The 27573-nt window shown below is 39.5% G+C and overlaps 1 protein-coding gene across 1 annotated transcript in view; it reads left to right on the top strand.

Annotated features, from left to right (window-relative positions):
• Nucleotides 1-27573, top strand: part of SYNE1 (spectrin repeat containing nuclear envelope protein 1) — a 503588-nt gene that overhangs the window by 375289 nt on the left and 100726 nt on the right. Inside the window, 16 exon segments of the mRNA XM_083176202.1 lie at nucleotides 80-241; nucleotides 374-568; nucleotides 1375-1548; nucleotides 2612-2803; nucleotides 3483-3530; nucleotides 6346-6477; nucleotides 7272-7378; nucleotides 9107-9263; nucleotides 10469-10600; nucleotides 11998-12150; nucleotides 12366-12575; nucleotides 14094-14195; nucleotides 23289-23408; nucleotides 23799-23999; nucleotides 25002-25175; nucleotides 27059-27190. Of these exon segments, the coding sequence (XP_083032328.1) occupies nucleotides 80-241; nucleotides 374-568; nucleotides 1375-1548; nucleotides 2612-2803; nucleotides 3483-3530; nucleotides 6346-6477; nucleotides 7272-7378; nucleotides 9107-9263; nucleotides 10469-10600; nucleotides 11998-12150; nucleotides 12366-12575; nucleotides 14094-14195; nucleotides 23289-23408; nucleotides 23799-23999; nucleotides 25002-25175; nucleotides 27059-27190 (2391 nt within the window).

The following is a 27573-nucleotide window of genomic DNA, read 5'->3' as shown; positions in this document are numbered from 1 at the left end:
AACGGTCTCTGAATGATTTTACCGAAGTGTAGTAAGAACTCCTCTGTATACATTGTGCACTGCTTTGTTTCTCCATCAGATCAGTGAAAAGCAGCGGACTTTATATGAAGCCTTGGAAAGACAGCAAAGATACCAAGATTCTCTCCAGTCTATTTCCACCAAAATGGAGACTATTGAAGTAAAACTCAATGAGGGTCTGGAGCCCAGCAAGACCCCTGAAAGTCAGATGGCCGAGCACCAGGTCAGCTCCATTTTTATATCATGTTTAATGCACTTTAGATTCAGTGAAATGGTGATTTCCAATATTAATCCTCTGGCCTGTGTCTGATTGGTAGTTTATGCACATTTATATGCCTTTTATATTCTTCTCTAGGCTCTCATGGATGAGATCTTAATGTTGCAGGAAGAGATAAGCAAGTTACAAGCATCGTTTGCAGAAGAACTAGTGTCAGAATCTCTGGATTCTGAAACTGCAGATCAGTTAGCTCTGCAATCTACTCTAACGGTCTTGGCAGAGAGAATGGCCACCATCAGAATGAAAGCGTCTGGAAAACGTCAACTCCTAGAGGTGCAAATAACGTTCCAATACAAAAGAGTTAAAGTAAAACATAGATAAATACCGTTTTAATGCTGGCATTTAAGGAGTATCATATATTCTTGGCCGTGTAGTCACTATCGCTGCAGTTGCGCATGCAGCCCTTCTCGTCTTACACCATGGCCCCGTGCCACTCAGATTGCACAAAATGTGTCTAATTAGTCACATAAATAAAACTATAAGATGTGATAAAAACGATTAACAAGACTGCACTGATTAATTTGATATACGACACTTGTGCAAGTCTAAATCTGTGTATGAATTGCTGCGTCTATAACTATCTTACAATGCTGTGTCCTAGAGGGAACCAACCAAAATCTTTAAAAAGGCAACCACCTGGACCAGGATCTAGACTTTGGGTCAACATGCATCAGGTTGACAGTCGGTTGGTTGACCATTTTTGGTTGACATGCACTAGGTCAACATGAACAATAGGTCGACATGAGTTTTTCATGATTTTTAAAAACTTTTTCATACTTTTCCATCCAAGTGGAATACAAATAGGAGCGGTAAAGTATGCCTCGCTCCTCTACTACTGCACTCGGCCCAAAGCGAGCCATGCTATGTCACACAGTACACTAATCCATGTGCTTAGGTGTCGATATTAACACCAAAAAGTGAAAAATTCATATCAACATTTTCATGTGTCAACCTTTTTTGTGCCAACACAATCTAGCTATGTATGGTTACTTTGTGACCTTGCAATTGTTAAAAATCAGGATTTTGCCAGTGGAATGTTTTCAGAATTGACAGGAAATTGACACAGATTATGTCATTAGGAGAAACTGAATGAACAACTAGAAGAACAGCGCCATGAGCAGGCTCTGCAGAGGTACCGCAGCGAAGCAGATGAACTGGATCTGTGGCTACTTGGCGCCAGGGCTACTTTGGAGAATGTATTGCTTGCTTTTGAAGAGCCTATGGACGTGGAGACACAGCTCGTTGATTGCCAGGTAATAAACAGCAGGTTTGGTAAAATGGTATTAGGGTATATTCAATGCTGATCAGGCGAGCTATGACGGCAAGCAGTGCCTATTGCTCACCATCATAGCCCGCCCTTAGTATTTAACTGACCCCCTGCACTCGCTGTTTCAACCTTGCTATTTATAAAAAACAAGGTGGAAATGGTGGATACCCCCTCAGTCTAATGGTGGCATAGGAGTGAATTTTAAAATACATCATATTTGAAGCAACTACTGAATCGTTGAATCAACGAGCTTTCAAAAATAGTCTATTTACAATCCCTGTTCTTTTATTAGTGTTCCATTACTGTATACAAAGAATACAGGAGGAGGGACATACATTTTGGAGTGTTTGGTTAAAGTGTGCAATCCATTTACCGTTTGGCAACAGCATTGTATTAAAATAATCTTTTTGGGGGCAAGTTATTATTTATTATTAATTTATTATTTAATGCCACCGTGCAGGTCAATCAGTCAATCGTTTTATAAAGATAAATTCTTTAAACCCATTATTAACATTTAATAAGTTAACCCAGTTTTTTTTCACAAAATATGTATTATTTTGTACATTACCTGGAAACTCTATCCTGCAGAATTACAGAACTTTCTATAAAGTTACAAAACACCGGAGCAGTTCATGAAAGGATACCCAATGCAGATCTGTCTATGCAGGGCAAGCTGTAAAGCAGATTATGCAGATATGCTCAGAGTCATTCACAAACCTCTGAAGCCAACAGCTTATCTGGGTAGCACATGGATCATTGGTAGAAAAGAAGACCCTACCTGAGCCGGGCTATACCGGTACTGGTGGATAATGTGCTTGAAGAATAAGGAAACATGCAAGACTGGTTGTTAGATAGAGTCTTTTGAAACAGATTTAAAAGATTGGTTTTCACGCCCAGTCAGCTTAGGCTGGATTCCCGCAGAAAAATGGCTCTGTTTTCTTTTTTGATTTGTTGCGGCAAGATCGGCTTTGGCATTCAAATGCCAGGGATGCCAAGGTGCCTTGTTTCGTAAAATGTTTGAGTTTGCATCTTTGTTTTCACTGCTGCAGAACATGCTGCTGGAAATTGAACAGAAGGTGGTAGCTCTGTCTGAACTCTCTGTACATAATGAGAACTTACTAATGGAAGGAAAGACCCACACTAAGGAGGAAGCCGAACAGCTAGCCATGAAACTGAGGACTTTGAAGGGCAGCCTTTTAGAACTGCAAAGGGTTCTCCAGGACAAGCAGATTAGCATTCAGGTAATTAACAATATCTGGCTATTAAGCTAATTTGTTACTACAGTATGGTCACGCTCACTTCTGATTTTATTTACTCAGGATGTATACTCATCCTAACAACATAATAAAACATTATTAGTAATATTAATAATGTAACATAATTTGATGCTCACCCAAGGACTAGTATTGCTGCATATATGTTGTATTATTTTCTTTTGTTCTGCTGCTAACAAATAGCATCTGGCTTTTTACCAAGTTGAATAATATATATTAGGATTTGTAATCCTTTTATTGGCTTTGATCAACCTCCCCCTTCCATTGATGTTACTATAGCAGATAAATACAGAGTTTAGTATTTGTCAATTCAAATCCCTAGAATGCTCTTTACTTTGCTTTTAGGGTATTTTTACCTAATCACACTTGCTCTGACCACATAGGCGAGATTACATACTTACTACCAGAAAATCGTATTTCTAGAGTTCTGGAACTCTCTAATTTTTGGTGTATTAAAGTCACAATAAGTATATACAGTACTTATAACAATCAAAGCTGATAGACACTATCAAAATGTAACCGCTGGCTTCTGCACTCTTACTGTGCTCTATGTACAGTACAACACTGTGTTCTATGTACACTGTATATTACTTGATAATATATAAGTTTCCTTTAACAGCACTCTTATGTCTCGTTTATTCCATAGGCTAAGCTAGCATGGGGCGAAATGAAAGCACACAAGAAAGCAGAACATGTAATATGTCTGTTTTGTGGTTTGGGAGCTGCTTGCTGTTTGATTTTTTCCACTTTTTTAGAGTGTGCTGTGCAATTTGTCATTTACTTAACCCACCCCCTTCTTCTAAATTATAATAATTGAATTTGGTGTTCTTCAAATAATCCTATCAAAATCTAAAAAATCCTTTACTTTTACCTGAATTTTATACTGATAAATGTCTTAAAAATTACATTTTCTTTATATGATGATATCTTTACTTTATACTTTCTCTTTTTAAATCATATTTATACAGTACTTTAATGTTTTTTGTTTTTGTGTTCTTCTAAAGCACACAATTTGGTCTAGTTTAATGTCAACTGTAAAAAATAATATTAGTCTGTAAGTCACTTTAAAGAGCAGTTAATTGTGTATTTTAAATGGATAGACATGTATCTGTCTATTCCCAATTTCCATACAGTCAATGGTCTTAAAGTACTTACCATTAATACTTTGTTGTGTTATTTATTTACGCATAAATAGTGAGTATTTAAGAGAACCTGTTCTGCTCAGCACACTCTGCTGCTAATCCTTAGAATTAGATTGAAGCAGTAGACAGCTGGTCTCTCTTTGCTTAACATGCAGCGAGTAATGGGTAGTTACTGTAGCCTATTGCTGCTTCTATGCTGTGTGTGTGTATGAAGTGTGCGGGACAGTTGATATTTTAACTGTTAGCATTTGCAAAATAGATAAAGTAGTTCACATACAGATTGCATTCAAAAATGTAAATTGGATTATTTGCATTACTCCATATGTTTCAACATACTGTGCATGGATATTGTGCACTGTATAATAGTACACAATGTAGTGTTTAGTAGTTAAATAAGTTAAAGGAAAAACATTATTTCCTTTACATTGCAAACATATTTATATATACACGTTCTCTGTATTCTGTAAGGCAGAGCCGTTGAAGCACACCTCCACCATTTAATGCGATTAGTCAGAAGTAAATAGTAATTAGCTGATCTCTTCTGCGTATAGCGCTTTCATGTCACAGTGTCTAAATTCGGATCTCTGACGTGCTGTCATTCATGAGATTACTACGCTTACTGCAAACCTACTCTATGAATCATAAACAAGAACTTTTTTTAAATTACAATTTTTATCTATTCAAATTATTACATTTTCATATTTACTAATGTAATAAATCATTTTATTTTCAGGAGGTTTATCTTTAGTGAAAGAATTTTCACCTAACTACAGTATATTTACCTTTTTATAAAGATCACGTAGCTTTCCACAATATGGTAATTAGAGTACAAATAACATTTCAAAAGTACAGTACATGCTAAGTACAAAACTGTATAAGAATAATAAATTGCAGTATAAGCACAAAGAGTATACAGGTTGAGTATCCCGTATCCAAAATGCTCGGGACCAGGAGAATTTTGGATAACGGATTATTCCGTATTTCGGAATATTTTAATATTTCAATGATGTATTTTGAAGTATCTTGCATTTATGCTGTATAAACACATAATATACACACAAATATATTTTATTACCACATAAAATACACACAAATATATTTTAATTGTTCAAAAAACAAGGTTTCAAAACGTGAAACAAAATTTGTGTACTATCTCAGCACTGAATTTGAATGCCAAGCAATCATTGGCTTGCACATATATAGTGCCAGTTACATATCATGTCCCCAGTGATGCTGTAACAAATGTCCCCAGTGAGTTTTTAGCAAAAAAAAAAAAAAATTTCACTTTCTGGAAAGTCCGTATTTCGGAATAATTTGGATAACGGATATTCGGATACGGGATACTCGACCTGTATAAGATTATATTATATTATACTTATAGGATAAAATACATTTAGAAATATGTGCTCTATCTATACTTGCATATTAACATACATGGGTTGCAAACAGTTATCTATTTACAATTTAAAAGCAAATGGACCTTTAAATACTGCAGTGTAAATAGTTTTTAAGGATGCCATGAGACGTAATCAGGTTGAGCAGTCAGAATCCCGACATTTATAAGGACTACACAAGACATTTTCTAAGCGATCTGACATAATTTGACTAGATTGCTTAGAAAATGACCATACATTGCTTCGTGTGTAAGGCTCATAGCGGTAGCAATGTGTGGCCCCGTGTGTTGCTATCATCCGTCTAGATTTATACTACATCCAGTATAAATCTAGTTAGATCATTAGTGTTCTCACTGGAGAACACTGGCCTGCCAGATTGCTCAAAATACATTGCTGGTCATCGATGTGCGTGAGGAGGTGGTTTAGGCTGTGAGAGAGGACAGTTAGGTTTAGGCCGCAGGAGGGTATAGGTTAGGATTAGGCTGAAGGAGGGGTAGGTTAGAGCAGAGGATATGTCAGTATTATGAATGTAGGGATGCCGTTATCTGCATCCTGCCTGTTGGGACCCTAGCTGCTGGGATTTCAACCCCATTCTGATGCCATAACAGAAAAAGGAATTATGCATTTATTGATACTTGTGTTTGGTGTTATTTGCAGTGAAATTCATTACAAGAAACATTATCAATTAGTTTTATTATAAAAGTATGCTTAATAAATGCAGGGTATCGATTTACAGATCTGCAAAACCATTGCCATGAATAGTGGGCCCGTTACTTTTCTCAGGCACATGGATACTCACCCACTTCCATTTGAAGTCAATGGTGCGTGCGGCCCAATACCATGGCAAGGTGCACGCGATTGCCGCGTGCTAACGCATTGCGGCCGGAAATTATATGTAGGATGAGTTCTAATTAGGAATGTTGATAAGATAAAGGCCTCTGTGAGCATTATCTTTCTGTTTATGTATATTTAGGGTACATTTCATGAAAAGGAAGAGTCAGAATCGGAGCTGTCTTCTTCACAAAGTCCCAGCGTTCAGGAATGGCTGGCTCAGACACGGACTACACGTTCACTGCAAAAACAGAATAGCCTTCAGAAACAGAAGGTAAATCTGATGAAGTGTGCTTTATTCTCTGAAGCAGTGGGATTATTACTGTGTGTTTAAGATTCAAGTGATATTAAAATATGTTTAAACTGCTTTAATAGTGATTTAAACTGTATGTACTAAGGTCATCCCCTTATTTTCAAATTCTGAAATCATCCTGTTAGTGTTCAATATAGAACTGTAAATATGTAAATCAGTTAATACTGGAATCATCATGTTAGTGTTTAAAACAGAACTGTAAATATGTAAATCAGTTAATTCTGGAATCATCATGTTCGTGTTCGTTATAGAACACGTGACCTAGAGGATTTTGCTTTAAAGTCAATTCAGTTAGATGCAAGTTTGCAGAAATGAACTAGTAGTATAAAACTTGCATATAACGAAGCAACGTGTGTGTACAAGAAATGGGGATTTACGGGCATCATGGAGAAATCAGATGTTTGTTTCTGCAAAAGTGACTTGGGGGCAGCAAACGAAAGAGTGTGGAAATCATTCTGGTCAGTTGCAGATTTTACCTAGAGGCTGCAAGATTGGGTAGCTAGGTATTAGACTGTTTTTGGAATAGGCTAATAGTGTGTTTTATTCTCGAAGATGCAATGCTACCTACAAAAATAGTGTGCTCATCTGAAGCTGCAACTCTCACTAACCAAAAGATTGCAGTGAATCAGTTGGCTGCCCATCCTCCACCAACATTAACACTTGATTATGTCAATACAGTATATATATTTGTTGGTATAAAAAACAGTTTTCATATAGGTGATCAAATAAATATACTGTTGCATAATTTGTATTAGGAGCTGGAACAGGAACTTGCTGAGCAGAAGAAATTATTGCAATCGGTTGCAAGTCGCGGAGGGGAAATTATAAATCAGCAAACGGCTTCTGATTGGTCAAATATTAGGTATGATATTTTCTCCTATATACTTTTGTAATTGGTAAAGTCAATAGATCTAAGGGAGTAAAGAGAGAAAGCACTCTTATTACTCTTAAACCTCAGGGAAGTATGCTTAAATAGCTATTGCTAAAATATAACCTTTATTTTATCATCTAAAAACACACAGACAAATGGTACAAAAAATATAGGGGGGTAATCAATGTGGGATTCCGACTGTCCGAATGTCTCGATAGTCGGAATCCCAGGCCGTTTTTCGGCCAGCTCCCCTGGAACTGGACAGGAGGAATTCAATGTTCCGACCGTCGACTGCCGAAAAGTGCAATTGTTGGTGAAAACGACAATGAATTGTCAAGAAACGCCCATTCGTTTCGACAATCAATGGCCGTTTCCAACCGGATCTGTTTTGGCGAAATACACCTTCAATACTCTCGGAAATAGCGCCCGACATTAAGTCCCGCCAAAAATAACAAATCAAATGAAAGAGTTGCGAAAATATATTGGATATTTATAGTGGCCTAAAAAATTGTAGGTTTTTGTAGGTGTAAATACACCATGGACCAGCTCATTAATTGGTGACCAGCTATTTTTATTTTATCTTATTAGTATAAATGACCTTCATACGTACTACAATAGAGTCAATTCATATGGCACATATGCAGTTTTTGAATCATTGGTCAATCTTGTACAAGGCTGCTGTGGGGAGAGTATTGGAATTGGTATTAGGGGGCTGTGGGATTAATACTGGCCTTTGGCCAATAAGTGTCAGTATGCCCAGGGAACACTTACCGTTATTACTAAAACCACTCTGTGTAGTCCTGTGCGGGTTCCAACTTCCCTTCCTGCTATACTTTTTTTAATCAGGCCATATTGTTGCTTATCATATTTATAGAACAAGAGGTCAGGAACCCATATGTACAAAAAAAATGTCAATATTTTGTGAAGTTACACTTAGATAAACCTAACCCTATTGGTCAAATATGTGTTACTAAATGTTAATAGGAATTTAAAGCATGTTTCATCTCTTAAGGGGGGGTATTAAATCCCATTTTTTGAGTGAATTCGACTCAACCTAATTAATCCCAGTGCTGATTTTTCGGCCAGGTGAAAAATCCAGCATCTACGAAAACCAGGTAGATCGGCGGAATTCTGGAACTGATCCCTAATAAACCCACCCCAGCCACCCCGCATATTTACCTACAGGTGCAGTGCGGCCGGGTGGATGAGCAGACAATGGAGCTGTGTGGATGAGCAGGCGATGGAGAAGGGAGCCACGATGCTGCCGGGTGGGCGGGCTGTTGTCCTGGAGCCGGGCAGGACCAGGTGGCAATAGACAAGGCGAGAGGAAAGCGCGACCATGATAAGGCGGCTGTGTGGTCTCTGCTGACCGCGTCACGCTGCGCAGAGCCGTGCTGCCAGGGACATGAGAAGCTGGGTAGCATCTGAGTGGGTGCTCAGACGCTGCAAGGCATTAGACTGCGCATGCAGTCCAATCCCAGCATTGAAATTCGAGAGTTTTGGGGGCCAAATGCCGGGATCCCGCCGATCCCGGGATTGGCCACCCTAGAAATAGCCCTAAAATGCCCTCTGTGTATGGGCCTTAACCAACATGTTTGTTTATATGCTTTTTTATTACTGTGTGTAGGTGATCAGTGAATGTCCTTTATGTCATTATTTTATATTTAACAAATATTCATTGACTATATTCACTACCATATTCTGTCCTCTTTTACAAAGTGATGGCCCAGATACTGTGTCCAGAGAATTAGGCTTGGAAGGCATGAAACCAACATCACAGGACCAGATGAGAATGAAATGGGAAAGTTTGCACCAGGAGCTCAGCACCAAAGAGAAATTAATGCACAGTGCTTTACAGCAGGAACAAGAGCAGCTGGTAATTATACAGCTTATTTACCATTATATCAATTACAGTATATTCATATATCAACGTGAAAATAAAATAAAGCTTATTGATATATCACCTTGGCCACTTATACAATCCAAGCAATGATAACTGTAAGCTTGCGAGCAGGGCCCTCCTACCTCTATGTCAGTTTGTTATTACCCAGTTTGTTTTATCACTGTTTCCAATTGTAAAGCACAATGGAATATGCTGCGCTATATAAGAAACTATAAATAAGTAAATAATACTTTATTGTTATATTAATATTTTAAAAGTTATTTGTAGTTCAGCTGTTTTATCCTTTTTCTAGTTGTGCTCTTTCTGGGTGATCTCTAAAGGTTATTGATGTCATTTCCGCCTTACATATGTACAAGAAAGAAAACAAACATTCGAAAAAAACAAACATTCGAGAAAAAAAAAAACACCAAGCCATCCCCCCACGCATGCTAAATATTTCTTCTGCGTTATATCTCTTTCTAATGTCTATTACCTTCTTAATATATCTTTTGAAACCATATACATATACTCTTCTTCTTTTTCTCCCTTTCTTCCTTTTTTCCCTTTTTTTTCTTTCCCTTTCCCCCTACCCCTCCTTTTACTATAAATTTCTACATACCAAAGAATTACATATAAACAAAAAGAGAGAAATCAGTGCCCAAACTACAGGAGATTTTTCTTTTATCTCCCCACGCGTAATTACGAATAATCTTAAACATCATGTTAAAGCAATTGCCCAACCATTCCCATAGCTCCATGGGCCTGTTAATAATCAGCAAGACAACACTTATTGCCCAGCCATGCCACGTCTTAACCCATACCTCTCCCAATTTAACCCTATGTGGTGCTCCCTCTACTTAATCGACTGCTAACGTCTCTCATGGGACCAAGCTGCCCTCATAGCACAGTCTGCCATTACTTTTCATATGCCAAGCTCCCAATAGGATCTCTCATCAGGGACTGCCTTCATACTAGCTTGTATTTAGATACTGCCCTATATGGCCTTATTGGCCTAGTGACCTGGCAGGATATTGCTTCTCAACCTTGTGAATCACATTAAAAGTTATTTGTACCTGTCTTCTACATATTCCATTCTCATAAGACAACAGGTGCACCTAAATATGTTAACTGTTGCTTATCGCAGTTTAAATTATGCTATGTATATCAAAATCTAATATATACTGTGTCTTTCTAAATAGTTTTTCAACAAAACAAACAGAATTATTTCTGGGGTGCCTTTTTACAAAGGAGACAAGCAAGTTCAAGATAAATCATCAGTAGTGAACATTTTGGATGGGTTAAACCAAGCTCTGGAAGATGTTTCCTCCCAGGTAAGTAGGAGAATAACTTGAAACCATTTGAACGATACAGCATCGGGTTTGTAGTTTCCTTATTACAGAATAGTTTTCAGCCATAGCAAATTATATGACTTTACTATAGAAAATGAAATGGTCTAAAGGCTGCCTACATCTGAAATGGCAATAGCAAATGATCTAAAGGCTGCCTACATCTGAAAATGTCAGTAGAAAAATATCTGACTTTACTAAAGTAAATGAAATGGTCTAAAGACTGCCTACAACTGGCCTTTCTAAAACCAGGCAGTCAAACTATCTAGTATAGATAGATTATAGTGATTTAGTATTTTATTCATAAATGCTGTTGCAGCCAGAACTGTCAGTGTTACATTGTTTACGTTCCTAAACATAATATATAAGGGGATATTCAATCCCGTCCGCTATTTCCAACATGGAAATAGCAGCCCCAGCCTATTTATTGCTGCCATTTCCGACAGCATTGAAGGCAGATTTTGACAAAACTTATCCGACTTTAACCCATCAGATATATTATGTTGAAAATGGTCATGGATTGACAAATTCATGTCTGTTTTTCGACAATTCGTGGCCGTTTTCGTCGACGCGCACACTTTCTAACACTCTACAGTTGGAACGTTGAATTCCGACTGTCAAGTGGAACAAAAAGGTGCCATGTTTCCGACTGTTGGAGCGATCCAACAATCGGAATCCCGGACTGAATCCCCCCCCCCCCCCATAGTTTGAAAGTTGGGATTTCCTTATGGAACCTCAAGGTACAGTCCCAGCCAACTGAATGCATGTTTTAATATGAAGCTTGAAATCAATAAAAACAAACAAACATGTTTTGGGTACATAATCCTAACTTTAAACACCACTAATGGTGTGTACACACGGCAGATATGCCGTGCTATGCGAGTCCCGATACGATCAGATGGTATCGGGACTCACATAGCACGGCATGCTGCAGAGGGACAATTTAGACTATATAGTGCAGATCTGCACTATATATTCTTGCCTGGCCTCACTATATCGCTGCCAATTTGCGCTCACTCGGGAGCGCGCATCGGCAGCACATCGGGCTCGTTAGCCCTAAAAAGCCGACAATTAATATGCGATATGGCTTCCCATGTTCACTATATCGGGAACATCGGAAGCCATATCGCCCCCGTGTGTACACACCATTAGCCATATGTGGAGATTTGTCAGCTTGTGCAGAGAGAACTTACCAACCAAACGGCTTTTGTTATTTTTTCTAGTAGTCTGTAAAATTACAGCTATGAACTGCTTGGTTGGTTCTCTATATCCCGCCAAGATTTGATCATATAATATCTCTGATGTGCTACTGACTGTACAGTACTGTAGGTGTATGTTTTAGTTTAAACCTAACATCATAATACCTTGTAATATATCCTAAGAATGGGGCTGGAGAAAAGAAAATTCTTCCTCTGGAGAAAAAATTGTATGACGCTGTCTCTGCTACTTGTACGTGGTTGGATGATGTGGAGGAACGTCTCTTTGTACAAATGGCAATCCAACCGGAAGAAACAGAAACATGCCTTTACCATGAGGTACTGTGTCATTTGTCAGTTGCCACAGGTTATACACAGCAGCTACAGTGCAAACAAGCATCCTAGCAAATAATCCCCTTCTAGTTAATACCCTGTATTGTTTTATTACTGAGCTCCCAAATGAAAGCCTTGCTGATTACACTACCGCCATGCAAACATGTGCTCAGAAATATACTCTATTATTTATACCTGTTGTCTTTGCTCCAAAATAACAGACTTTAGCTAAAGATATCAAAGAAATGAGCGAAGAAATGGACAAGAACAAGAACTTATTTTTCCAAACATTCACAAGCAGCAGCGACTACCAGGAGATGATAGAGGACACGTTATATTGCCTTCTAAGAAGACTAAACTCTTTAGAGTCGGTTGTCAACCACAGATGTTATCAGATGAAGGAAAGACTACAGGATCTGCTGACTTTCCAGGTATGATGTTACATTTTGCACTCTGTGACAGCAGCATATTGACATGATAGTGGGGATTCTCATACATCTCACAGCCGCAGGTCAAATTTCACGTGGTTTTCAGAAAATGAGGCATAGAACAGTACGCATAGTGGACTTGGATAGCGCTATGTTCTTCCTACCGGAGATGGGCAGTTATTTTTGTTGGATTACAGAAGTTTTATTAGTTTTATTGATGCCCAATAGTGAACGTGGTTGTCGGAAAATGTATATAAAATATTGGTACAAGTGGGACATGCTGCAAGAGCGGTATCCAATTAACTGTGGTAATTTACCGCAGCTAATGGATTCGCCAGTGGTGATCATACTGGCCCCAATAGTTGGCAATCATCTGCCACTACTGGCGTTTAGTGAGGATTGGTTTTGCATTTGAACCAAATCCACAATAAGCGCCCATCTTTGCTGCAATAATGAGCTCTAAAATAGACAGATTCTTTGCTTTTTGAGGGGTTTTTGAAAATTGAGGGGTTTCAGCTAGTATAATAGGATAGGGGAGATAAAAAGAAGCCCACATTTTTCACATCTGCAGAGTGATTGGGGCTAATTGGATACCCCCCTAAATATGCGAGAAATCAGTTGTTGCTGATGGAGAAATGCATATGAGCAGAACCTTGACCTTATTAGAATATATCATTTATCATATATCATTTATTTAATTTACTTTATTAGTTTAATTTAATATTGTAGCCTAGTTATGTTAGAAAGTATAAAGGTGCCCATACTGATACACAGTGCAATGAACTCTGTGCTTTTAGCACTATATTGCATAGCATCTAGTACAAAAAGCATACATTGTGCTATAGCAGCGTGCTTTTTGTACTAGATACTAGTACTAAAAGCACAGGCTGCACAGACTGTATGTGCTGTGCGATGGGATGTGCACGGGAGCGCGCATCGCACCGCACTGCCCTGTCACACCGTGTATGGGCACCTTTAGGCCAATGTGATCAATACCCTCCCCCCTTTCACACACAAGTGTGCTGAGCACAGTGGTAGCTGAGCGAGGCACCTGAGCTGAAGCATGGTGAGTGAAGCGAGTATGCTTACTCAGGGTCCACGTGCTCAGGGGTCGACATAAAACATCCAAAACAATGTGAAAAACTCATGTCAACCTTTTCATGCGTCAACCATTTTCAGCATCGCTCTTCTGTATGCAGATCCTAATGAACATCAACCAGGATATTATATCCCAGAAGCACTGTGTATCCTGTGAATTATAAACACAATCAAATGAATTAAACCACGTATGAACTATAGCACAACGCATTAAGCCAAAATCCCGTTATTACAGTATATACACCCGAGCATACTCTTACATATAGCACAGGGCAATGTGACGTGATGTATCTGAAAGCAGAACATGCAGGCCGCCATTGCACAAATAACACACTATTATTAGCATGTAATGAAACTATAGATTAATATAAGAAATGCATTTGTTTGCAGCAGCTAATTTGTGTACATGTGATCTGGTTACAGAATGACTTGAAGATCCTATTTACTACCTTGGCGGATAGCAAATACATCATATTGCACAAGCTGGCCGAAGCAGCAGAGAGACCTGCCAAAGACCAAATGCAGGTAATTTCTGGATGCATTTGAATCAACATCTGATGAGATTGTTATCGATAAGCCTAAATATAAAGGATGCAGTGCGCGACTCCTGTGTCATTGGTATTATTATGTGTCATTCTCTTATAACTTTAAATGTGATTTTACAACATTCCATATTCTTGTGCATTAATATCTTCTTCCAAAACCATTATACTGTATCTGTCTAATTGTAGGTGTTATTTTAGAAGTGCAAAAAAAACCATAATAACCAGTCAGATATTTGCTGTGTTTGGGGATTATTATGTTCAGTGATTCACATCAATGGTTCTCCAGTCAAGACCTCATGTACCACCAACAGGTCATGTTTAGTGGATTTGGGTTATCATTTACAGGTTATTTAGGTACTTTTTTCCTAGCACGGCGCCCATCGCATGGCATACCATAAGGCATACGATGGTATGTGATGCGATGTTATGCGATGGCAGCCGATGTTATACAATTTTAAATTGTATACCATCGCATTGTATGCCATTGTATGGCATATACAATGGTATACGATTTAAAATTGTATAAGCACCCTAATGGGTGTTTTCAATGTTAAATGTGCCCCCTATAAGATAAATAATTGTATAAGCACCATAATAGGTGCTTACAATGTTAAAAGCACCCCCACGCCACCCCCACTATCAATGCCAACCTGAAGCGTGGCGAGCGACGGCGGTAAGCGTCCTCCGACCTTTTCATACCCCCACTATCCACGTCGGCGTGGAGTTGATTTTATATAGTGTGGCAAGCGCAGCGAGCCACCGAGCCCGAAGCGTGGCACGCTTCGGGTTGCCGTTGATAGGGGGGGTGGAGTGGGGGTGCATTTAACATTGTAAGCACCCAATTAAAAATCGTATAGGGGGGACATTTACCATTGAAAAAACCCATTAGGGTGCTTAAACAATTTAAAATCGCATCGCATGTGGGCATATGGTATGCGATGTGATACAATGCATACAACTGAATATCATGGGCACTGTGCTATGAAACAAGTAAACAATATTTATATTGCCAGTAATTATCCCGCCTGCTTCCATACTCAGAAATCCTCAAAATATGGACTGTTGGGAAAATTTGAGGGGCGAGGTTGAAAACCGCTGGCTTAGGCAAAAATGGGAGAAAAACTATTTTAAAAAAGTCGCTTTCACTGCAAGTCATTTTGTATAAACGTGTATCTCATGTCAAACTCTTTATAAGTCATGAAAGTTCAAATATATGTTAATGAGGTGAAACAGCAGCACCATTCTGCAGCATGTCCCTCATTAACGATATCCTCCATCGTCTGTATATGCAGTATGATGGAGGACATCAGATGACGCATGCTTCTGCAAGTGGAGGACACCTGCTGGAGCATACACTGTTAATGATATAGGGCCTGATTCTGGTTCATTTGCAAAAGTAAATTCTCTCTCTAATGGACAAAACCATGTGCACTGCAGGTGGGGCAGATGTAACATGTGCAGAGAGAGTTACATTTGGGTGAGGTTTGTACTTCAAACTAATATCTATATTGCAGTGTAAAAATAAAGCAGCCAGTATACTCTGCACAGAAACAAAATAACTCACCCAAATCTAACTCTCTCTGCACCTGTGACATCAGCCACACCTGCAGTGCACATGGTTTTGTCCATTAGAGAGAGAATTTGCTTTAGCAAGTGAACCAGAATCAGGCCCATAGTGTGTACACACTACATGATATGCACAATAATATTGGTAACAATATAGTTATTGTGCATATTGTTAGCTATTATCATCTAGTGCTGGGGTAGCCAACTCCAGTCCTCGAGAGCTACCAACAGTTAATGTTTTCCAGATCTCCTCACAGAATCACAAGTGATTAGCTCCACCTGTGGATCTTTTAAAATGTGATAGTGAGTAATGAGTGCAGCTGTGCAGCAGCTAGGTTGTCTGGAAAATGTGCACTGTTGGTAGCTCTCGAGGACTGGAGTTGGCTACCACTGATCTAGTGTGTACGCACCTTTCATAGCTGATTGTTATCTCTCGCCACAGCTTGATACGCCTCCCCTCTAGTTTTGTAACAAGTATTTGTATGTGCGTTGTCTTAATGCTATTTTCCTAGAATTTTATGTGTTTGAAAAACACTAAATAAAAGCTCTATGCCGTCATTTTTACTGCAAACAAACAGTACTTTTTTTCATCCCTCCATGGGCCTGATTCAGACCCGTTCGCTAGGCTGCGTAGATTTGCAGCTCTGCGAATATAGAGCCGCAGGCTAGCGAATAGCTAAGCCGGTGCCACTGCCCCGCCGAACACCACACCGAACGCCCCACTGAATCCCCCCTGCTGATGAATCCCCTCACTAACACACAAGGCGATTTGTACTGGAACACATCCTTTAACATGCAGCCAATCATGATTTTTCTCCCCTTCAGTAATAAAAGTCAGACAAAACTGACACTGCTGCTCGCTGAATAAGGGAGCAGGCGCTGACGTCATGTGACGCCAGCCACTAACACCAAGCAGGCAACGCCATTCCTGCATTTTTATGAGGATTCCCATAAACACCCGCCCCCTCTGGAGCAAACGGGCCGGGCCGGCGAGTGTGAAAATTGCCAAAGTCATAAATGCACATGCACAAACCCCAAAACATCGGGGAAGGGGCCAGTCAGTTCGGCCTCCATGTTTCATCTTCACATTTGAATAGTATAAACCCATTTTGTCTCATTTGCTCTAACTCAAGCAAAGTCAATGCCTTTTTGTGTGTTCCAATGCCAATGACTGACTGGTTGCTATGGCACTTCTACGCTTTCCTAATAAATGACCTGCAATACCTTTTTCTATCTGTCTTTCCAAATCCTTATTCTTCTGCATTTCATATTCCAGGGATTCTCCCCTTTTCTTGAATCTACAGGAACCCTCTACCAGATGGGTCACATTCCAAGATACCATTAGCACTATACATGGCGGCTATTAACATGTACATGTACATGTACAACTTTGTTATGTGTGCTGTCTGTCATTGTTTTTTAGTGCTCAATCATTGTGTTTATATGTCTGTAAATATTCTAAATGTGTATAGCATGCTTAGTTAATGTGCATATACCTGCTTCAGTACTCAGATCCATACCTCCCAACAGTCCCGATTTTAGCGGGACAGTCGCGATTATCAGGGCCTGTCCCGCTGTCCCACCCGTGGCCGGCAGTGTCCCGCGGTGAGGGGGGGCTGTTGGGAGTCCCCCCTGTCGGCTGCTAAGCAGCGGGGAATAAACGCTGTGCGCATACGCACAGCGTCTATTCCCGCAGCCAGGGGGCTGGGGGCATGGCTAGAGGCTCACAGAGCCTCTGGGTCATGCCCCCATAGCGGCAAAATGGGGGCGTGGCCTTCGCGGGAGAACCGCGCTATAGACCACACCCCCTAAATTAGGCCACGCCCCCAAAAAATTTCGGCGCATCTGCGGTGCGCGTCAACTGTGTCCCGCCTCCGGAAGCTTGAAAGTTGGGAGGTATGCAGATCCAAATGTTATATATGGAATATTGGGGCAGATGTATTAAGCCTTAACAAGGGATAAATGCAAGGGTAATAAGGAGAGATAAATGTCCTGCCAATAACCTGCTAACTGCCATGTTACAGGCTGTGTTTGAAAAAAGTCAGTAAGGAGCTGATTGGCTGGACGTTTATCTCTCCTTATCACCCTTGGAATTATCTCTTGTTAAGGCTTAATACATCTGCCCCATTGTACTGAGAGTTCTGAGCAAAACAGAAGTTACCGAGGATTACTGTCTAAAAAGGCAGCAGGTGACCAGTCCAGGGATAACTCCAGTATATGTTATAATATGAAGTAGCTTGTGTATTATTATACAGCATAATGCTGCACAACAGTTTTCCTAAATGATATACAGTATATGTATACAGATACATAAGTGTACAGATGTAAGTAATATTGGTTGTATAATATTTTGTACAGTAGCATATTTGCCTTGGAATTATGTGAGGTTAACAAAGTATATTTCCTTACAGTTGTCACAGATCAGCAGTGAATAATAAATATGTTGCTTTATTTTAATACATCTTTTCCCCGCAATAAATTTTTTATAGAAAAATGCATGTCTTCTTACTCAATCTCCTTTTAATATTTTGCCTGGAAGTCATTACATTTGTAGCTGAAATAGATTTGTTGGGGGCCAATTGAAATTAAAGAATAAACCGCAGAAGATATTAAGGGGAACTAGAGTTAAATCACTGCCACTGGTAGATGCTGGTTCTTGTGTAATGGCACAGTCCTACTAGAGTATTTCACAGGTATGTCACACCTACCCAGCATTCAGTACTCAGCATTGGAAGAACCCTTCACCAATTACCTCTCCTAGAAATCTCTACAAGATCCAACAAGGAGGGAGATCCCATGCATCAAGTAAGAGTCGCCTGTTGAAAGGTGTAGGGAAGGTATTAGAGCAGGTGTGAACTGACATATAGCGGGGTATTCAATGTGTAGGTCACGGCGGTCGAGCTTGCTGACCCTGTCCTGTTCTTGGTCAGCTCAACCGAGAACATGTAGGCGGGATACAATGTCCCGCCTGCCGGAGAGCGAGAAAAGGGCGTGGCCACCAGTTGCGGCCAGGAAGACGCGAGCTGCAGCCGGCAGCTTGTCACTTCCTGGCCGTTCTCGGCAGAACAAGCCCGATAGCTTGTGAAGTCAGGCTCGTTCTGCCGAGAAACCCTGCTCAAGGCTGTCGGGGAAGGCAGCATTGAATAGGGCCCGGCGACCATCTCCCCGTGGGGAGATGGTCACCGGCGATTGAATACCCCCATAATCTATTGTTATTGTTGTATGTTCTAAAAATTAAAAATATATTTTTTTGGAGGGTTAAAAATAAAAAAATAAATATTTAAAGAAATAAATAAGGGGGATGTAAATGTTTATCCAAAAATAAATACAAAGACAAAAACACATCATAAATATTTATTATGACACATATTAGTGAGAATATTCTTTATTAAAGAACACATATCACTATAAACTATTATAGAGCGTACACGGTGAGATATGCACTATTTTTCTATTCGATTTTGCTTATAGAAGCAAAATCGAATAGAAAATCAAATGGGCACTGAATGGTTTTTCTACATTCAATGCAGAATAGATCCCAATGCAAGCTCCCGTGTAGTGTAAATCGAATAGAAAATAGTCTTGGCAGGCAGGACTATATAGTACACATCTGTACTACTGTATATAGTCAAATCAAATGCATTTTGCGTACAATTCAATTCGATCCAGATTCGATCCCAATCGAATTGGGGTCGAATCGCAAGCAAAATGCATCGCGTGTACCTACTATTAGGGGTAATTTTACTTGGATTGAAGTTCTGTGGCAGATGGGTGTCCATATCAACCAATCAGATTCTACTTATTTATTTAGCATTTTCAAGAAGATAATAAATATGATCTAATTGGTTGCTATGGGCATTATACCATTTACCCCTAAATGTGTCAAACAGTAGAATACATGTAACATTATATTTTGTTACATAACCTGCAGAAATATAGCAAGGTGTGAAACCATGACAGTGCAATTTTGTACTATTTTGATTTCTATTAAATACAAAACAAATAAAAGGTTTTTATTAGAATATGCTAACAAGATAAAGTATGAATTGTCCTGAAAAAAAAATAGCATTTAATTTATTCTACAAACTTGAAATCATTCCTGATGAAAGTGGTGTAATCTGATTGTGGCTTATGCTGAGTTTCAACGTATGCCTGTGCAAAATGCAGATGGAAGCTGTGTGCACCAAAATACATATGATGCACAATGTGGTTACTTATGCACCAGTAGCATATGTGCCCAGTTTACATTAGTTGTAGATCTTACACACAACCAGGTCATAAGCACACATATATTAAAACATTTGGGGGCAGATGTACTAAAACTTGGAGGGTGAAATTTACAAAGAAGGCCAGATACGAACAGGTACGACCAGAATCGACCGAAAATATGACCTGAGAATACTGCAAGTTTACTAAGCTGCCGTATTCTCTGAATTCATATTTTCTGATGTTGATGTGATTCATATTTGGCTGCCGGACAAGGCTTAAAGCATTGCACGGATAAGTCAGATCTGTGCGATGCTTCTCTGTGTAAAAATAAGAAAATGAAATAAATAATAAAAAAATGGCATGGGGTCACCCCCTCCCTAGTATAACCAGCATCGGGCTCTTAGCTCGGTCCTGGTTCCCAAAATACAGGGGACAAAAAGAGTAGGGGTGCCATGCTACAGCCAGGGGAAACTATTGATATTAGTTCAACCTTCCAAAACATGACACCCTGGCTGGTCAGCTCGGGGCTATCCCTGGGCTTTGGACGCTGGACTGATGGTGTAAAATATTTAAAACAATGTGTAAAAAATTTATACTGGGTTCTGTAGTAGAACTACAAGGCCCAGCAAGCCTCCCCCGCATGCTGGAACTTGGCGAACCACATGTCCCAGCATGCAAGGCATTAATGGGCCCACTGGATTTGTAGTCCTACTACAGATCCAATACCCAAACAACATACACAGAAAAAGATGCAGCTTTATTACACCCCACATACATCCATACCCGTCCCGTACATCCTATTGGGTTCCATGTAGGCCTGTCCTCTTTTCCAGTAGATAATCCACAGGGTACTGTACCTGTGAAACAAAATTATACTCGCCATGCCTCCGGTGTAGATCGCGTCCTCTTCAGTCCAAGTAACATCTACGGCTGTGACAAAAAAATACAGACTGAATCCCGACACCAGCGAACTGAGGGAGCTGCAAGTGTGTTCACGCACTGTTTAACAGCAGAGGTGTAGCCATACAGTACATTAGCTCAGAAAGACAGAAATAGATGACAGACGTGGAATGGAATATACCTGTCTGCCCTTCTAACGCTCTGAAAACTCCATAACCCTAACATTCGCCACAGTTAACAAACTGATAGATGGTCTGAAGCATAAAGAAATTCATGTATTTTGCCACAAATTAAAATAGTCAATGCATTGATAGGTAAATATAAGAAAATAAATTACAATATATACAAAGGGAATCTGCTATATCTGCCATCCTGGGCCCTGGTCTATGTGTCCATTACACTTTTATTCCTGTTAGAGGATTTTGGGATAAAATTACTAAAATGGGAAGTAGAATCTGGTTGTTATGGGCAACAGTCCATCTTCAATATAAATCACATTTTAGTGAATTTACCCCTTCATCTCCAAACAGCTCTGCAGCAGAGCTACTGGCTGTATAATGCAATACGCATGCAGGTGCCTGTGGGACAGTAAAAGAACAGCCCCAGGGCTCTACACTATAGTTAAAAACCGGAAATTGTCATGTAAGTGACCAATAGTGTCAATCAATAGCAAAATCACTATACTGTCTTCTAATTTTACCTTTAAGATTAGTCAGAACTTTGTGGGCCCCATAGCAACATTTTAAAGGGGCTCCAATGCTTCATGAGAGACATCTCTCTACAGCAGTTGTTAATTTTATACCACATAATACATAGTTAGTAACTTTTCTTAACCCTCATAGTACCATCATTAATGCCCCATAATAGTGTCCTAATTTATTATATGAACCATAGCAGTGCCCTAGTTCACGTTATGTCACATTGTGTGGCTGCCAGTAAACATTATGCCACTCAGTATCCCCAATTCACATTATGCTATACAGTGTCCCCAGTTCCTATTATGTCACATTACAGTGACTCCTAGTTGGGTAAACTATTTTACAAATGGAACCCTGATGAAAAATGAGCACAATATCTATGCTTAAATAAATGTAAAGGAATAACTGTGGAAATGGCTGTGTAACAACTCTGTGAATCCCAGTTATTTGTTAGGTATGGAGAACTATGTATTTGCAATCAATCTACAGCAAACAGCTGTCTTACTGCATTGCTAATTCTGAAGAATAATTAGGTGGCGCTAAGTTTTCTTTAGCAAAACTGTTGTACTGTTGTAACATGCATGTATTTTATTTTTATATATATAATTTCAATATAAGTAATACTTTTTTATGAAGAAACTGAGATAAGGTTTTACTATTTGAGATTATGTACATTTAGGGGCTAATGAATACTTGAACATCCAGCGTATCTTGAGTATATTGTATTCTTATTGTGCTTATTCCAAAATTGGGCACACAAGTACTGCAGTTCGGAATCACTTTTTATCTGTACTTAAATGTTAAACTTGCCAACTCTTCCGGAGCAGTTGGGAGGCTTCCAAATCTCAGGTGGTGCTCCAAGTCACCCGAAGAGCTGTCTGGGTGGCCAGTGACGGGATTGGCATAACTGATGATGACCCCATTTTACAGAGCTGGTAATCTCTGCAATATATAAATGGCCAGACCATGATGATCGAATCACATCATCAAGCCCCTTCAAGTTCAAACCACCCACTTATGATGTGTCATGATCCTGACAAACCCCACCCCCACACTTTGAGAACCAGGCTGCCCTTCACAGAATGAATAGCCAGATGGTTATCAAGTACAGTATGGGCCAAGATCATGAAAATATATTTTCAAACCTTGATGTAAGCAAATATACATAAGTTAGGAGCATTGCCGTTAAGGGGTATTGATTGGGTAAACATTACCCTTGGCCTTTGAAGTAGGCATAACTACTTCCCATGTAATGCTGTTACCATGCTTCTGCCACATCACACTTGCCCTCTTTCAATTAGATAGATAGATTAGATAGATCGATAGATTGATTTGATATATATATATATATATATATTGATATATATATGTATATATATATTTGTTGCTATATTTTACTTTTATTTGTAACAACAATTGAGCATTATTCATCTGGAGTTGGCATGCTACACTTACACAAATTACTTTGCAGGTTTTGTTTCTCCAAGGCTCTGTATGAGAAATAACAGCAGATTGGGTGGTACTTTATCTCTCTCCACTATATCACTATACAAGGCTTACTATATCTGCTCCAATGTGATTTTGCTATTGCATCAGTATATTATTATTATTATTATTATTATTATTATTATTACTATGTCCTGCAAAACATGTGTAAATCGTTTGCTACATTTTTTGATAAACCTGTTTTTTTTCCGTAGGCAATTTTACAAGCAGAGGACAGTTTAAAAGAATTGGATACTGAAATTAATGAGCTGAAAAAGAGTGGAGACAAATTGCAAGTTGATCAGTCATCTATGCAGGAACTAGCAAAACTTCAGGTAATGATGTTTGTGAAAATGAAACATAACTCACAAACAGGGACGTCCCCACACACTTGGCCACACCCCCTTATCACTTCTACCTTTCTCATGTAAATGTTACTCATACTATGGGGGGTAGATTTATGAAGCAGTGATAAGGAAGGAGAAGTGATACAGTGCCTGGTAATTTATCACCGGCCAATCAGCTCCTATTTAAACCCAGCCTGTAACTTAACAGTCAGAAGCTGATTGGCCAGTGATAAAGTAGCAGGCACTTTATCACTTCTCCTCTCTTATCACTGCTTCATAAATCTACCCCTATGTGTTATAAATGCCACCTAGAAACAATCAATTAAAGTTACTTCTCATTTATCTCTATTAAGTGATGGATGTATTACTTTTCTACAGGATTCCTATGATGAATTGATGATGATTATCAGTTCACGGAGAACTGGGCTGAATCAGAACCTGGCTCTGAAGAGTCAGTGCGAGAGAGCCCTACAAGATCTAGCTGACCTGATCGAAACAGGACAGGAGAAGATGTCAGGGGGTCAGAAGTGCATTGTATCCACCAGAGATGAAGTCCATGTGATGTTAGACAAGCATAAGGTAAATCTTTACACAGAGCCCAGCAATAAGGGATTTCATTGTCCATCCTATGTTATCTCTTTTGTGTCTCCCCAAAAACCATTTAATTAAATTACCACAAACTTGCCAGCAATGGACATACATTGTACAAAGGCACATTGTTCCCAAATCTGTATGGCAAAAAAATTATTTCCCCCAGAGAGCAATCAAGACGAAGAGAGGAACGCAGCAATTGCAGCTTTTAGTGTCAACCAGAATAATCTCCATAATTAGCAATGTTGAGTATAACATAACAGTTGCAGTACCATTTTTGGTTGGTAGATGGCAACATATAACATTCTGTTCATTTTGATACTGTGAGGTTTATTTATTAAGATGGGAGTTATATTAAAGATGGAATGTTGCCCATAGCAACCAATCAGAACCTAATTCTTATTTATTTAGCACCTTCTAGGAGATAATAGATATAATCTGATTGGTTGCCCATAGCAACATCCCATCTTCAATAGAATTCCAACATTAATAGTCTATGGGGGAATTCAGTTGGTCCAAATTGCTGTTGCTGTGTCATTTAAATGGCGGCAATGACAGACTGTATCACACCCTTCGCCCAGCCTACCGAATGCCTGATATGCTTAAAAGTACTGCATAGCCTATGGAGTATCAAACACTTTTGTGCGATATTTTGCTGCTGCTGCAAAGTGTGGTATGTAATGTGCTGATTTCACCAGGCAACGGATTCGCCAGCAATTGAATGTAATTCTATGAATTATTTATAAGACACAAGGGTATATTGACTAAGGTGTAGCTTTTTAGAAGTGTATATGTTTTCCATAGCAACCAATCAAACTCTACAGTACTTATAATTTAGCTAGCACCTTCTATAAATTAATAACTCAATCTGATTGGTCGCTATGGACAACATCCCCACTTCTAAAAACCTCCACTTTAGTAAATATTCTCCACAGTGTATATACAGTATAACCTCTTTTTCTGTCACCAATACCTACGTTTCTCTTCCAGGAGTATTTCCAAGGCTTGGAGTCCCACATGATCCTCACAGAAACACTTTTCAGAAAAATCAGCAGCTACGCACTGCCCAGGGAGGCTCAGCGTCACTCAGACCTGATGGCAAGGGCTTCAGCTGTACTAAAACAAGCTCACAAGAGAGGGGTGGAGCTGGAGTACATACTAGAGGTGAGAACAAACCCCTTGTAAGGCGGATCATATTCAATTCCTCACTGGTTTTTCCATTTGCTAAAATAAAACGATTTTATTTTACTATAAGATACAGAAATCTTAGTTAAGTTAAATATGCATTAAATAGGGAATTCGTTTTGTAGGTAAAAATGTACAGCATCCTATAGTATCCACATAGACCAAACAAGGTCAGTCACATCTTATGGTGCCACACACGGTGCAATTATCGCATGTGATATGATCCTTTTAGTTCAACTTGCCTTGCATCTAGTTCAAATCGCACTGTTTATTTTCCCTTGCGATGTGATGTGCGCTCCCACCTAATACAATATCGCAAGGCAAAATATGTGCATGCCGGTATTATTATACTATATCTCTTACTATTTTACTATGTGCTATTGTACTGTTGTCAAAATCTAGTTAGTTCAAATCGCTGATTCCCCTGCAGGAGAAATCATTTGATAGTGGACGATCATCGAATGATTTCTCCTGGCTTCGCAAATAAAAGTCTGTGGGAACGGACTTTTATGTATGAGCGCCGGGACGAAGACGGGGCAGGCCATGTTCAGAAAGGAGACATTGTTACTGCCATAGGCATGGTGGACACAGTGATGTGCCGTTGGTGAATTGTTTGCAATGCTTCCTCATTCTGGCAAATTCTAGTGCAAAAGGAGAAGGCTGAAACTAGCATATGCATATTGTCACATCCATTACTCCAACAAAGGGAGCGGACTCAGCAGTGGCCATCCCTGAATCAGGCCCATAGTGTGGTAAACCTGAGGATTACTTGGTTGATATAAAGCTTATCTGGATTGTATATGGAGCCTACTGTACTTCTCTCCTTTGGATCTCTCTTGCAAAAAATATTCTATGAGAATAAGTATTAAGTGTACATCTATTCTACATTTTTGTTTTTCACCACAATTCACAATTTCGGAATATAGTAGTGGGTCCTACAGAAATACTGTTGTACCAAAGGAACCCAAACGAGAAGGCCCATGGCCATTCATTGCATATTATAATATCAATCTAATAAGCTCATGAAGACCAGCTCAATTATTCTTACATTAAAATTATATTCTCGTACACATGTAACTGACCGTCATCTGAAACAGATGACTGCAAGTTCACAATTCCCCTTTCCAGGTCCGAGGGGTAGATTTATTAAGTTTCGATCAGGGGAATATGCGCTATCCCCATCTGTAATGGCAGGGGATAGCGCTTTCCCTGACGTATGACAGCCGCTGTGCAGGTGTTTAACGGGCGGCGTTACAGGACAGGAGGGTTATCGTTGCTGCGTTATTTTCTATGTATTGCTGTGCTCTTACCTAGTGTATGAATGGTCACCGTTCCTCTCCCTGCAGCTATCGACTTTGACAGCTTCAGGTGGCGATACCCTATCCCCACAGCAGGGACAGTGCTGTCCCTGCTGTTGGCTCTGGGCTGTGCTGGAGATCTAGTGTGAGTAGCAAGATCCCGCACTTGCCCAGTCCAGCCTGCCGGGGGGAAGGAGACAGCGCATCAGTGTTAACTGATGCACTGTCAGCAGGAGGGAGGAGTGCAGAGATTTCGCTCCCCTGCTTCAGGAGGCAAGATGTTAATACATCTTGCCCATCTCCCCTTCCTGTTTCGCCTCATTAATGAGGCGAAGCAGGAAGTGTTATAGCGTTGTGATAAGCACTGCTATAATAAATCTACCCCTGAGTTCTTAGGGAACGGGCATGTCCTTGTTACTGGTACTCCACGGAACATCTGTTGCTACTGGTGATTAATTAGTTACATGCATATACTGTAACAATATGTTTTTACATGATGCAATTATTTTAACTTTATCGCTTTAAACTATAGTAAATACAAATTGTTTGCCTCAATTTATGTAGACATGGATGTGTTTGGATGAAAAATATCAAGCATTGAGCAGGCAACTGGAAATAATTGAAAGTAACATACCTGTCGTTGGTCTGGTGGAAGAATCGGAAGAAAGACTAACAGAAAGAATAAAACTGTATCAGGTACTCGCACCATATACAGAAGGTCAAAGTTTATTGTCTTTGTGCCTTTTTTGTGCCTGTGGTTCTTTGTTTTGTATTTCTCTGTGTACCTTATTTACACATTCTTCCTCTTTCCCTCTATGTCTGTGGAGACCACAGTACAAAGCTTTTTCACCCTTCAACTCTCTTCATTTTCCAAGCGCAACATGGCAGGGGTTTGCTTGTTATACCAAAGGGATATAAGCACATTGGCCTTTATTCAGATCTAATCGTAGCACAAATTTGTTCTCAAAATGGACAAAACCATGTGCACTGCAGGTGGGGCAGATGTAACATGAGCAGAGAGAGTTACATATGGGTGGGGTTTGTTGAAACTGAAATCTAAATTGCACTGTAAAAACAAT

Source organism: Crinia signifera, chromosome 3 (genome assembly GCF_055691185.1).
Source record: "Crinia signifera chromosome 3, ASM5569118v1, whole genome shotgun sequence".
In the NCBI taxonomy this organism is placed as follows: Eukaryota; Metazoa; Chordata; class Amphibia; order Anura; family Myobatrachidae; genus Crinia; species Crinia signifera.
Note: the sequence above shows the minus strand (reverse complement) of the source record. Positions and strands in the feature narration are given on the sequence as shown.